This window comes from Anabas testudineus, chromosome 17, assembly GCF_900324465.2.
Source record: "Anabas testudineus chromosome 17, fAnaTes1.2, whole genome shotgun sequence".
NCBI classification, from domain to species: domain Eukaryota; kingdom Metazoa; phylum Chordata; class Actinopteri; order Anabantiformes; family Anabantidae; genus Anabas; species Anabas testudineus.
Genome location: NC_046626.1, coordinates 34,422 through 49,264, shown reverse-complemented (window position 1 = coordinate 49,264; position 14,843 = coordinate 34,422). Strand labels below are relative to the sequence as shown.

The following is a 14,843-nucleotide window of genomic DNA, read 5'->3' as shown; positions in this document are numbered from 1 at the left end:
ATGTAATCACCCATATGAGGATGGGTTCCCTGTTGAGTCTGGTTCCTCTCAAGGTTTCTTCCTGTTGCCTTCTCAGGGAGTTTTTCTTTGCCACCGTCGCCCTCGGCTTGCTCATCAGGGACAATCTGATTATTATGATTCTTATACATTCACTGTTCATGTACTGTTCTTTGGTTGTGTAAAGCTGCTTTGTGACAATGTCAATTGTAAAAAGCGCTCCACAAATAAAATTGAATTGAATTGAATTCAATCATACAATTCCCTAAAGAAGAAAGCATTTAACACGAAACTACAGGGTGGTAACTTCCAAACCTGCATGACAACACATACAAAATAGTATTTGCACTACTCACATTAACTCACAAAGCCTGTTTGACTGAAGTGGGTGTTTTAATGAATACAGTTTAATCAAGTGTCAGGGAATTAATTTGAAATTACCTTTACTTTTAATCCAGTACAAATCAAAGGAACACACTACATTTATTTGAACCTTATTACTATTTGCAGGATCACGTTCTAAAAAAATATTGTAGAATTAATAAAACACTGAAGTATGATTTATGGATTAACCTCCTGTAACTAGGGTGTTTAGAATCTGCTCCACCTTTACCACGTTACTGGCTGCTTTTTTTTTTTTGCTCCAAAGTCTATTGGTAACAGACTGGCTGTGCTTTAGTACTTGAGTAATACTTGAGTAAAAACAATTTAGGATACTTCTACATATAGTTGAGTATTTGTCTCGGAAAGTACCAGCCCTTTTTACTTATTAGTTTGTACTTTATACACCTCTCGCTGGTTAAGCTGCATCTGAAAGTGCTGCTGCACAGTCAACCGGTGTGTAAACAAACAGAAATAATTCCCCTATTACAATATGTATTGTGTTCATAACGTCCCAGATGATGAGAAAGGAAAAAGAAAAGAGAAAAACTGGCCGTGTCAGACTGAGAGCTCTTTTCCTGAGAGTCCCTTTTTTTGCTGAAAGATATTTAATCTTATTTTGTGATCTAGTAATAGAGGACTGTCTGCTTTGAATAATCACCTCGTCTTTGCCAAGTCTGTTGTGACCACTGAGTAAAGTGAGTGTGTCCCACAGACCTCAAGGAGTCCCAAAAACTTTGTATGCACTCCACATCTATTACGTTGAGAGATTTTATTGTGAAGAATGTTATTTAGGTATTTGCACCACAAAATCCCAGTAATTTGCACTGTTCACGAACTTATCTTAAGGCAATGATCTTGCTAATTATTTAAGAAGTGACTATTTTAATAAGTTTGCTAAATATGAATACTTTTGACACTTTATTTTTACTTTTAAACAGTGAATCAATCAACCCTACAGCCAGCCTTAGGCTAAATGAAAAGAAAGAAATATGAAATCTTATCTGATTCTCATAGTGGGTTGGTCCAGACCATCAGAGTGGGAGGTGCGCAGCTCTGCTTCAAACAAAAAAAAGTCTCATTAAAACAGAAACAAAGTAGTGAGATGAGCAAGAGGCCACAGGGACTGAATGATAGACTGCAGTACAGGGGACTAACGGGGTGAGAGAAGCAAAGCTGCTGTGGAATAGCCTGCCAGTATCTGAAGGAGCTGAAGGAGAGGGGATGATCCCGAGCACCAGGCACAGGCTCTCTGAAAATGTTTAACTCCAGCAGCCTGGTGAGCAATACTGTGTTTTATGTTGTTTTTTATAGATTTCTAACAAACTTTAAGGTTTTATATTAATTTATCAGCTGAGTTGGCAGCTGCAGGTTTTTTTTAAGGTACATTTACTTGATTCATTTAACGTTTGTGACAAGCAAACGCTAATTAACTTCAGAGCTTTGTAACTAGTTTTGTATAGATTATCTACGCATAATAACACTTTTAGTTACTCCCACACAATTCAAAAAAAAGATTTTAATTTAAAGAAAATAAAATTTTAAATTTATATAATAAAGATAAAGTTCTAATAACATCTGTAATAAACATAAGTGGAAGTTACTAACTTGAAATTAAAAATGAAATGAAATTATCTACTTTAATCTAAAGGCTCTATCATTGAGTATTGTCTGAAATGTATGCAGAAGTGCCATCAAGCTCTATACAAAAGTCATATCTGAAATTGATGCTTACTTACATTTGGTTAAAGCATTAATGACTATCTGTCCCCATGAGATATCCTGTATTACTGTATCTGCATTAATATTACATAGCTTGAATATTTATCATCAACTTTAATTTGTGTTTGAATATTTTTGTCATAAAAATAACTAATTTAACAGCTACACTCTTTTTCATCCAAAATATACGGTGAAAGTCGTCCAAGGTGCCCAAAATGGGGCGGCAGTAGCTCAGGTGGTAAAGCAGTCACCTGCGGACCCCAGAATGAGTGGTTCGATTCCCGGTTCTTCCTGGCTACTAGCTGAGGTGTCCTTGGACAAGACACTGAAACCCTGTAGTAGCGCCGACTCAGGTTGGCAACTGTCCAAAACAAATTTCCCCAAGAAGATCAATAAAGTGTACATTATTAAAAAAAAAAAACTTTTTAGCGGCCTGGCGGCTCAATGAGTAGATCATTGACCTGAGATACAGAAGGTTCGGGGTTCAAACCCCGTCACAGACACCAGGTGTGTCCTTGAGTAAGACACTCCACGCTAGCTCCCCGGGCTCTGTATGTAGCTGCCCACTGCTCCCCCCAGGGAGATGGGTTAAATGCAGAAGACCAATTTCATCTGTAACATGTAAATGTGACAAATTACAAATTAAGGCGTTTCTTTTCTTCTTTTTCTTCTTCTTATCTTTAAATTAAGCCTGTAAAATGCGATCCAACTTAAATTTGTGCTATTTGCTTGTTACTTATTTTACTTTACTTTTATTTTAAAGACTAGTATTTTCCGTTAATTGGTGGAAATATGACCAGAGTTTGGTGCAGCGCAAAAAATCAACCATCTCGACGTTAGGCACGTGCAGGTGTGCCCGCGCAGCCGATTGCTGCTTAACTGTGTGCACGTGCGCACCTGTAAACCAATTAACTGGTCAATCACCTTCAGCTGTGAGCGCGTGGTTGCGGCGGGTTCCACGCGGGATTAATACTAATTGGACGAACTGTCGATTTACTTCCACGCACGAGTAAAGTAAAGCGGAAAACGGCTACAAAGGTTTAACGGGATTTGTAGTTTTCCAGCGGCGACCTCTGGCAACCAGCGGCCGCTCTGGGCGCTCGTTTTGGGGCTATGAAGCGCACATTGGGTCATTCGGTCCTGGTGGTGTGTTGCGCGTCACTCTGGGTTCGTCGCCATGTCGGAGGAAGAAAGGCGACCGCCGGAGGCTGTTTACACTCAGCTACAACAAGGGAACATTTTTGTGGACACAGTAGGTGTTTTCAGTATCGAATGACTTTTATTATGTGGAAAGTTTAGGAGACATGTAGGCTAACTAATAAACTCACCTGACTCCCGTAAAGTAACTTCTGGCCAAACTAAATTTAGAAAGACTTTACTTTTAAACAGACTTATTACTAAACCTTCATCAGTTTAGCTTTCATTGACATGCTACCCGACCCCAAAACGACGCATTGGTTTAGTAAAAATCTAGTCAGTCCACTGTTGTTTAAAGGCTGTGCCGTTGTTTCTGACAGAGTTCCTCTGGTCCCGATGACATTTTCGAGGAGGACTCATATTCTCCGTCCTCGCTGTCTTCGTCCTCGTCCTCCTCCGTCCACGCTCTGGTGTCCCTGCAGGGGAAAACCCTGTGCACGTCCTGCGGCCTGGAGATAGTGGACAGATACCTGCTGAAGGTCAGCCCTGCTGGAGAACACCGCTCATAGACCTGTTTAGTCCAGCTCTATTAGGAAAAAAACTATCTCACATCATGTTTTCACCTTTCATTCAGTGGCTCTTTTGTTATATTCAGGTATCAATATCAAATTTACTACTACATTTCAAATTGGAAAATGTGTTTTTTTTTCTTAGCCCCACATTAATTTAAGTCAGTCAATTCATGTAGGCAGTGACTCCTTCTAAAGTTTGTTCACGTAAAAAGAAACTTGATGTTTTAAATGCTCAAAATCAGCTGTAAAGTATTATGGTTATTGAGAGATGACAGGTTCACTATTACCTTACTTTCTGCATTTCTTTTTTTTTTTTGGTTGCAAACTGTTAGAAAAATGCAACCTTACATTAATGATTTAACTAAATGAATGATTATTGCCGCTGTGCTTGTATTATCTCATTTGGGATAATACACTGCAGGCCAAGGAGGGTAAGAAAAGAAGCTAAACAAATGGGTAAAAGCCTCCTACTGGATAATTACTACATGCTTTATTGTTTTTCACACATGGATTGGCCACCACAGAGTCCAGATCTTAACTTTGACTTTGTGCAGCGGTCCGATTCTTACATCATCAATACAAGATCTCTGTGAAAAATTGATGCAACTCAAGTGCAGTTGCATTAATCTTTAAAAATTATGGTGCATAAAGGTTAAAATGTATTAAGGACAATATTCATTTGCAAGTATACTGTTAAGAGATGTGTAATATAGAACTTCTTTTCCCCACAGGTGAACAACTTGTGCTGGCATGTGCGCTGTCTGTCATGCAGTGTGTGTAAAACGTCACTGGGACGACATGTAAGCTGCTACATCAAAGATAAACAGGTTTTCTGCAAACTCGACTATTTCAGGTAGGTCACAGCCAATGATGATAGTCGCCACCAGTGATACTGTCTCTATTATAGAAAAAGTGTACCTTTTTTTTATAAAATGGGGGGGGGGGGGGGGGGAAGATAGATGTATCGGTCTTCTAATATGTTTGTCTGATGTAATTCTATTTATTGCATACTATAGCAGATGTATATAAACACATGTACAATATTCCTAGTCTTATTTGGCATGATGAAGAAAGGTCTGCTGAATGACTCAGAAGACACTTGCACATGCACAATATAATTTCAACATTGTCTGAGTTCGTTTTTGTGTCCTAAAGCCACAAAGCGCAACTATTCTTCAGCTGTTGAAGGTGCCAAGTACAAATTCAAGTACACTCTGATTTGTGAATGATGGAGCTGGGGTTACAAACCTAAACGTACACCTGATGTATTTCTAGATAAGTATGCCTATTCCTACGACGCAGCTTGTGAGAAACTACCTTCAGGGGAAATTGTTTTAAATACATTGCTACTTTGAAAGATACCAACTCGATGTCTGTAACATGAGTTAGTATTACATGACTCTATGGCTTACTCTGCATTCTGGGTGAAATTTGGAAAAGGTGTCTTGAAGGAGGCATGTAAGTGGCACCTGTAGTGAACAAAAGGTGCTGTTATAGACCTCAATATTGTAATAAGAACCATTCCATCAATTCTGTTAATTCTTTGTGTATAGGTAGTAAAAATTTAAATGAAATCCAAACTGTATTAACCTTAACAGCCCTAAAAGGTAACTTAACCAAACAGCAGCAGCAAGTCTCTCCAACATCTGCAGGCAGCAGGCATCTGCTGTAATATGCAGAGGCTAACAAACACTGAATCTCCTCTCTGACTTTAGTACAAGTACGATGTGATGTGTATGATGAGTTCTGACTCTCCGGCCTTGTTGGCCTTCTTTGGTGTGCAGGCCGCTATTCAGCATGTACAGTCTACATGAGAGATGGTGTGAGCATCAGTAGCCTTTATTTCTGTTTAATGTCAGATTTATTTCAATATTTTGGATTCTATGTTCTGCCAGTAAGGGAAACTGTCTTACTGCAGGTCTACATTGTAGTGTGCAAGGTCACTGAATGGATTTATTTATTTAGCATCATTTACTCATATTAATAATATTACTCTTCTGCTCATTATCAAAGTACTTGTCTCACCCTTGTTTGCCTATAATCAGAATAATCTGGGTATTCAACAATTAAAAGCAAGCGGCAGCAGATTAATCCACTTTGATGGTAACATGAAAGAACTTTAATCTGACATTCACAATATAAGACTGCTGCTCAAGGCAAGATCAGACATTTTCTTAGCTAATAAATTTAAAGGCATTTTGTAGCAGATATATATTATCCGTGATCAGTCGCATAATGACGACTAATTTCACCTCAGTCACTGCTCTTTTACTCCTGCTTCCCTTGTTCTTGTTCTTGTTTTTGTTCTTGTTTTTGTTTTTGTTTTTGTTTTTGTTTAAACCAGGCGGTATGGAACCCGCTGTGCTCGCTGTGGCCGTAACATCCACTCTACCGACTGGGTGCGTCGTGCTCGAGGCAGCACCTTCCACCTGGCCTGTTTCTCATGCACCTCTTGTAAGCGTCAGCTGTCCACCGGAGAGGAATGTGGACTATTTGAGAACAGGGTCTTCTGCCGACCGCACTATGACATCATGATGGAGAATATTAAACGTGCCAAAGAAAATGGTAAGTGTGTGGATAAGACAGATGACCTGCAAAATGGGATGGACACAATGGATGACAAGGGTCTGGTTGAATGAAGTTTTTAAGATTTGGATTCAATCCTGACAATCAGAATAATTAACAGATTTCATCACTGAACACTGACCCAAAATACTTGAGGCTTATTATACAGACGCACAGAAGCATAACATGTATACATGAGTAAAATACAGCTGGATTAGTTTGATTCTTATATATTCAACCCATTTTGAAAACCATTTCTGTAGATGCTGCCATACTAATTAACATCAGAGCTTCAGCTTCTATGAATTCAAGGTACATGTAGCAGTAACTGAAGTAGGAGGACATGCAGTGAATGCAGCATGATAACAGAAAAGGCATCAGTTTGCTATGCTTATAAATTTCCAGTGAAGTACAATTGTAGTATGGAATTTGACTTGCTGTGTGGCTGATGATGGCTACTGGTTTGTCCTGTGCCAACAGTTTGTCAGGAGTGAAGTTCTGCCTGCAGAATACAAGTCTGAAATATTTTGAAATGCAGTAAATGGCTGCAAACAGCATGACACTGTTTTGGTGTGTGCCTTTTAACTTTAACCTCTACTGTCAGTAGAGAAATTTGTATTGTTGTGCATTATCAGCAATACTGTTATTTTTCACAGATGTGTATCTTGCTAGCATGATCTTTGTAACTTATCATGTGTCTGGTCTTAAAGAGCAACCAAAAGTAGAAGAGGATGAAGTGGCAGATAAAGATGACTCCAGCACCACTCCCAGACCTGCTAAAAGGGCCAGAACCAGTTTTACTGTCGACCAGTTACAGGTGCTGTGCGAAATGTGTCTGGTGAAGTTCAGGGTTCCAGTGCATGTGTGAAAGCAGCATTCATTTTCCTTTTCCTCCTGTGGTAAACTTGACTGATTGTCCTGTTAACATTTCTAATAATAATGCTCCCTGAGCAAAAACGTTCCGCTAATATGGGTTCCTGTGGTTTATTAGTAGGTTAATCAGATAATATTGTTCGTAGAGTCGATATGCTACACAATAGCATTGCATGTACGTGTGTACATCTCGTGTCTTTTGACACGCTAAATATTAAGTCAAGAGTTGGTAGAGTCCTAAATAGATTTAAAAGGTATGTGAATGACTCCAAAATGACATGTTCTAAATGTGTCTTTGTCATAATGAGTGGACTGGTAGTGGCTAGTGCCATTTGGTCAGCATATTTCAATGTTGTTCTGCCCTCTAGTGAGGCTGGCAGGTAATGCATTGCATTTGAAACCAGATCAAGCACTCTTGATTCAATGTTCTGCTCTATCATCTCTTCTATCTCTATCTATAGGTAATGCAAACTCAGTTTGCTAAAGATAACAACCCAGACGCTCAGACTCTCCAGAAACTGGCAGAGAGAACAGGTCTCAGCCGTAGAGTGATTCAGGTAAAGCAGCTATTAAGAGAGAAGTGAATAACGTTTCTTTCACACAATCTGAGTGACAAATGGACTTGGATCAGAATAAACTGTTTAAATTGGTTGTGTACAGGAGTAGAACTCTTCCAACACATTAGTACTATGATTTAAATATTTATTGAATTGTTAGAAATGTTAACATTTAATCAATCATTTTGGATCTTGGTGCACTGAAAATTTAAGTTTTTGTTTTAGCAAATAGAAAGGTGCCTCGGGAGTGACATTTCTGCTGTCCTTTAGACTGTATAATTAATACAATTAAACTAATAGCTACATTATTATAAAGAAGTTGGGGATATTTCTAACATTTTTTTAAGTGTTCAAATAATCCAGCTCAATATAATAAATGATTTGGTGCTAAATGATGGTTCTGTAAGGACACTACCGTTCATGCATTCTGGTTTCTTGCTTAACGATGAGGACTCCACATTACAAGAATGTTTTGTGTGCAAATAATTCTTAGCAATTACAGTGGAAGCTGCAGCACTGAAAGTGGAGAATATCTCTTTAAAGAGCAGATGTCAGTCAAGTCTCCCTGCTTCAGGTTTGGTTTCAGAACTGCCGAGCTCGTCAAAAGAAACACATCAACCCAAATTCTGCTTCCTCAGCCATGATGACAACACTTGCTCCTGGTCAGCTGACGCCACCTTTGATGGAGGATCTGCAATACACAGCCTATATTTCCCCAGACACACCCCTGCTCACTACACTAACTTATATGGACGGTAGGGAAAACACCACTACACTAACTCAGTGTTGTCATGCCTATTATAACGGCCTGTATGGCTTCTATGGTAAACCAATTCAAGATGAAGTAATTGTTTCTCAACTTTTTTTGAACTCTTCCTACAGTCCAAACTCCAGGCCCACTTTTGCTTCAACCAGTTATATCGAATTCCCTAACACAGCTGCCAGTAAGCCACGCCTAAACAGCTGCCAGTAAGCCTCCTGAAACCTGAATCTCATGACTGGCTGACAGGACGACGAAGAGCAAAACGACTTAGTTTGGTTTTCACAGCCACTGACTAAAGTCACTGAATTGATTTAGTTTGATCTTCAAGGTATAATAAGAATAAGTTGAGAATGTAAAATATTGAAATTTATAAGATTTTGTTTAATGTGTGTTCTGAATTTCTGTTTAATTTATTTGGGCTATTTAATGCACTTTTTAAAAAGATTGTAAAATATTTAGATTTTCAGTTGTTTTTTTGTTTTTGTTTTTTTTCTTAAGGTAACAAAATGAGTTGACATTTTCAAGAGCAAATCAGATATGTATGGACTACTAAAAAAAATCAGGATTAGATTATATGTTTCATATTAAAACTACAGGAGTTTGTTTTCCTTTCTGCATTATTAACACTATCAACATGTACTGTCCATTAAACACCACAAATGCACTGTCTGTCCTCCTGCATTCACTTTATAGTGCCAAAGACAATTTTTATGTTATATGTTTTCAATTTTCTTCGGAAGAGCAAATCTTAAGATATTGCTACAAAGCAAAACGGTAGGTTACATCCTATTGATAGTGGCTTAAGCCAGTCACGGTGCTAGTTCTATACAGTAGCTTGTCTTGCCGGAGGTGGGATCTGAGCAAGAACACACTAGACCATCCTTGTTTAAGTAACAGTCTGCACGTCCCTTTATACTGTAGAAAGGTGGGCATGTCATTACTTTAAAGTTTGCCTTTATCTGGATTCAGTACTTCTGTAAATCCAGATGGTAAAAAAAAAACTTGGAGTACGAGTAAGATTTTTTTATTTTTTTATTTTTAACACATCCCTTCATTAGAAATGTGCAAACTACTTCCTAAAGTCCCTGGCCTTCATTTTTGGTTGCTCTGTGGATTTATAACCCTATTTATTATTTTAAGATGAATTTTGAAAAACCAAACCTATCATCTGATCCCAATTAGGGTTGCAATCCACTTGCTGAAGACAAGATGAAGGAGGAGAGAGCTTACGTAATATTTACTTTAGCTCTAATACACATTTGATATGATCTCGCGGGCCAAATAGATTAAGGCCGTTTGACACCTCTGGTTTAGACCAAAGTGGAGTTAATAGAAGATGACCAAGGAGGACTCCACTAATGAAAGCAGATTGTTAAAAAAAAAAAAAAAGAAAACGTCTTTTGACGAACCACAAAGGTTCTGGGAGAATGTCCTTTGGACAGATGAGACAAAACGGGAACTTTTTGGCAACTCACATCAGCTCTGTTCACAGATGCAGAAATGAAGCATACAAAGTCATTGGTCTTTGTTACAGGAAAAAAAAGAATAAATACACCTGACAGTAGAAATACCTTATCATATGCAAATGTTGGAACTGACCCTGACCATTGAAGGATGAGTTTTGTTTTTAAGATCATCTGATATAATCTGATATGTCTTCTTGATTTTTAAGATTTTCTTTATGAATTCTTCCTTTGCTACTTATAGTAAGTAAGTAGCAAGTTTTTTCTTGGTCGAAAAAATTGTACGGCTCAGGAAAGGCACCAACCACAATCAAGGCTTGTTTGCTCTCTGTAAAGGCCTTCTTAAAATTTTTGGATCAGGAAGACCTTCCTCAGATCCAATTAGGCAGAAAAAGAATACAATCCATCCAGATTTCTGTTGACATCGAATTAAGAAATTCAAGTAAAGAAATTAAAACTCATCAGCAAGAAGTCAGGTCTGCAAAGTCAAGTGAGTAGAAACTTTTTGCATTACACTCTATTCAATATGATCTTTAATCTACAATGTTTGTTAATCTGGAGTATTGAAACTTGAGTAATAAATTACAGAACGACTCATCACCAAGGAGGAGCTGAAAACGTTTCAGAAACAACTCTGTATGAAGATCTCTATTGCTCTAAGTATGAAAACACCTCTAAAACAAATCAACAGTAACAGTACTACTAATTACATACAGTCACTGATATGGTAATCAAATATATACAGTATATTTATTATTGTCACTAGTGGGCAACAAAGGTTATTTGATCTGTAATTTAATTCCTGCAAACACATATTGATTGTACCCCTAACCTCGATCAGTCTGATCTAGATAATTCCAGTCTGGGTCAGTCTGCTCTACCAGTTGGCAGAGAAAATATTTAATTGTGCAAAATTTCTGTCTTTAGTTTTAAGTTAAGTCTTAAGGACAAATTTCTCCCAGTGATTCTCAAAAAGGTTTATTTTAAACACATTTAAATTTTTACAACTCATACCAGCAACAATCAATGACAGTTTCACTTGAGCATTTCAGTTTGCCTATAGAAGCTACATGTATTCTAAAAGGTGTATTGTGTTGTTTTTGGCAGGCCGAAAGACAGCTGTCACCCAAAGAAAGGCAAAATGTTGTGAAGTTCATGTGCCACAGCACAGATATTTCAAACAAGTGTTGCTGAAAGCTCTGTAATTGAGAGTTCTTCTTGAGAAAGTTGTATCCATAATAGCCGAGCGGGGAACCAATGATGAAAACAGAGAATCAGAAGAAAGAGTGACTACACACCCAAAAGACAGAGACAGGTGGAGGAGGCAAAATGAGGAGGCCAAACAGCAGATCAGAAAAAGATCTACAGAAAGTGAAAGGAAAGATGATGACGTGTACAACGTCCAAGAGAGCAATTTGAGAAAAGTACAGAGGTTAATATATGGGAAGAGGAAACTCACAGAACAGATTACCAAGAAAAAGACCTGGTTCCAGTTCCAGGTTTACTGTCTTCTTGATCCAAAAATATTAAGAAAGCCTTTACAGAGAGCAAATAAGCCTTGATTGTGGTTGGTACCTTTCCGGAGCCATCCATTTTTTCCATCCATCCATTCTAACTAAATAAAGACAAACAAGAATGCATTAAAATCTAGAGGTAACTGTCATCTCTATACTGTGCATTTAATAATAAAGATACATACTGTGAAATGTTTACAGTTGTCCAGATATTTAAGGTGGACTGCTGGCTGTCCCAACCTTCTCCCCAATGTTGGTTTACAAAGTCAGTAATATGGCGTACTGTCCGTTCAATGTTTTCTAGTTTCTTTTTAGTTTCTTTGAACCCAAGGATGCTGGATCTGATCTAAAAGATGACCTACAGCAAACAAAAAAGTATAATATATTTAAGACATATCAGGGTTAACTGCTGATAGTGTTACTGTTATCTGTCACAATTTTCTCTTTAAATTAAAATTCTACACTAAATTTGGAAAGAAATAACTTTTGTCATCTTTTATATTTATTCATTAATTCTCTTCTTATTACATTATACTTTGCAGCATCAATCATCTTTCGATACTGTTCAGGCTAACAAAACAAGGACAATTTTTAGCAGCATGTTTGTTACATGAAATGTTTTGTTGTAGAGATGCTTTAGAAAACAACCTGTCCTGGATGAAGATTTTCAAGATGTATGTTCAGTCTGGCCAAACCAGTTGCATTACAGTTGGCCACTATATCTACACACACACACACAAACACACACACACACACACACAAACAAAAATATTTCTAGCTAAAATCTCACTAGATTTTAAGGGAATTTATCTTTAAGATGTGTCCATTCAGAAGTTTCCTCTCCCTGGAATTTGTGATTCTATGAACCTCTTGCAAGTGGACCACATTCCAGTATTTTGCACGGCAAAGAGGTGGTACGCATTTGGTTGTAGAAGATCAAATTAGAAATAAAAAATGTTTTTTCCAATGGCACTTAATACTGACATATAATAAACATATTTTAATTGTGTTCCTTACCATTCTCACTGTTCAAGTTCAGCAGATATTTTATACTCATCTACGAAGGAAAATGACACAGAATTGAAGGAATCCTTGGTACTTAGCAGAACTTCAATGCAAGATATAGCATGCGGTTTCAAGGCACGTGCATCTTGTTAAAGGTCAGTACAAATGGTAATCCTTTTGTAAAAGTCAGATAATAAACACATACAGTAGAACATATAGATTTGATGAATTCATGGATTTTATTTTAATTCAAAGAGAATGTGTACCTGAACTACACACTACACATGCTTGGAGCATGAACTGTACAATAAGGTGATAGCAAAGATATTTTAACAACTTTGAGACACATATCAATTGCCCATTCTATACATTATAAAGGTCTTCACAGTTTATCAGATATACAGACATTATTTCTCAAAAATACAAACTATATAGTTTTTACTGTAGGACATATAATAAGACAATTATAAATGCTATAAATACAGTATATCCTAATAAGTCCTGATATCAATAATGTTGATTAGTACAATAAACCTTTCATTTAATAATAAGACACATTTTGTTGATATTAAACTTTTAATTTATTTTAAAACTGTTCAATTTTCATGAGAATTTTGCTTTCATACATTAGGAATACTTTTATATCTGTGGAATGTATCACCTATAAATTGTTCCCAAATCAAGTTAAGATGCCTACTGCAGAAGAAATTTCATACTGTGACCTTTTAATGTTGTGCGATGACTCAGCTGAACCCTAAAAGTGAAGATATGTTTCTTTTACCTATGAAACTGGGTGTTCAGAAAACTCAAGAAGCTCTGTGTACCAAGAAGAAGTAGTGTTGGCACTTTGTCAGTTATCACCTAAGAACAACACCCCACTGTCTGATTGATATGATATACAAGTAACTTTCCTATTATTTTTGGAAATTTGATTGGTAGAAAGTCTGTTCACGACCTTAAGCACACATAGAAAAGAAGCATGAGGACAAAGAGTTTCAGAGTTGTCATGTACTACATGTTATGTGTGCAACTCTTCCCGGGTGACGAATAAAGAATGACAAAGACAAGCAGACTTTTCTCTCATCATTTTTTTGAATAAGGATCAGCACAAATTAAAAATTTCCCCTGCACTACCACATTAGACAATAGGCAATACAGGAGATATCCAAGTCAAAAGCACAACTACTTTTATTTAAATGTATCCTCTCCCACTATATTTCACCTGGGGATAGTTTAATACATCAATAATATCCAAAGAACGTTTTGTGAACAATGTGTCTCTCTGAAAGATCTCATATTAACTGAGTTGTGCAAATGTACTTTAGTCCTGGCTTAAGGAATGTAAGATTGATATTAAATTATTTATTCTATTCATAGATCAAGTCAACATGTCATTATTCATTCGTGATTATGTATTTGTGGGTGTTGCACTCCGTAATTTAAGCATTAAATGAAACTGATCCAGGATTACTCTGTCTTGGTGAGCTAATCTCACAGTAGTGGATCTCTATACCTTAGCCAAGTGTTTAGCTTAATTGAGTTCAGTTTGAGCACATTTATATATGATTTAAAACTTACTTATGTTACTAAATCTACTCTAATTTAGTTTTTCAAAATTAGCATATATCATGGAAACATTAACAACTTTGTTTCAGTCCATGAATAAGAATTCCAGATTTTGTAGAAGCACATAAACAAGTATTGCATACATCTTTTCTCAGCAGAGACTGAAGAGTGTGATAATTTTACTCTATTTTAGTTTTATTCGATCAGCACTTCATCAATACATTTAATAAAATCAAGTTAAGTATAATACATTTATTCACAATTCCACTGTCTGAAGTTATCTCAGATCACTATCTTGTCTCAATTAAAGTGTGTCATATTAATGATGTATATACAACCCCACGCTATCGCATTAAACATCACATCAACTACCACACAGAGCTTTATCAGTAATCTCCCAGAGTTATCAACTTTGATTAGATCATCATCTGACCCCACAGAACTCGATCAGGCGACTGAATATTCACATTCCCTTATACCTTAGATAATGTAGCTCCAGTTAAAAGAAAAGTAATTAGAGATAAGAAACTCGCTCCTTGGTATAATGATCACACGAGCACTTTAAAACGGACCGTTTGAAAATTAGAATGTAAATGGCGCCAAACTAAACTGTTAGTATTTCAAATAGCATGGAAGGAGAGCATCCTGAACTATAAAAAGCTTTTACTGCAGTTAGATCAACGTATCTCTCCACTCTTATAGAAAATAACAAAAATAACTGTAGATTT

General features: G+C 36.9%; 1 protein-coding gene across 2 annotated transcripts; it reads left to right on the top strand.

The window, feature by feature from the left end:
- The first annotated feature begins 1,486 nt into the window (after positions 1-1,486).
- Positions 1,487-9,231, top strand: LOC113172468 (LIM/homeobox protein Lhx8-like). 2 transcript variants are annotated; one of them, XM_026375441.1, is made up of 8 exons: positions 1,487-1,657; positions 3,618-3,776; positions 4,541-4,662; positions 6,154-6,374; positions 7,085-7,191; positions 7,709-7,804; positions 8,379-8,559; positions 8,687-9,231. In XM_026375441.1, the coding sequence occupies exons 1-8, from the start codon at positions 1,637-1,639 to the stop codon at positions 8,761-8,763; spliced, it is 984 nt and encodes a 327-aa protein (XP_026231226.1). In that variant the 5' UTR covers positions 1,487-1,636; the 3' UTR covers positions 8,764-9,231. The 2 variants fall into 2 exon arrangements, with proteins under 2 accessions (XP_026231226.1, XP_026231225.1); XM_026375440.1 differs by lacking the exon at positions 1,487-1,657 and adding an exon at positions 2,978-3,352.
- Positions 9,232-14,843: the final 5,612 nt, after the last annotated feature.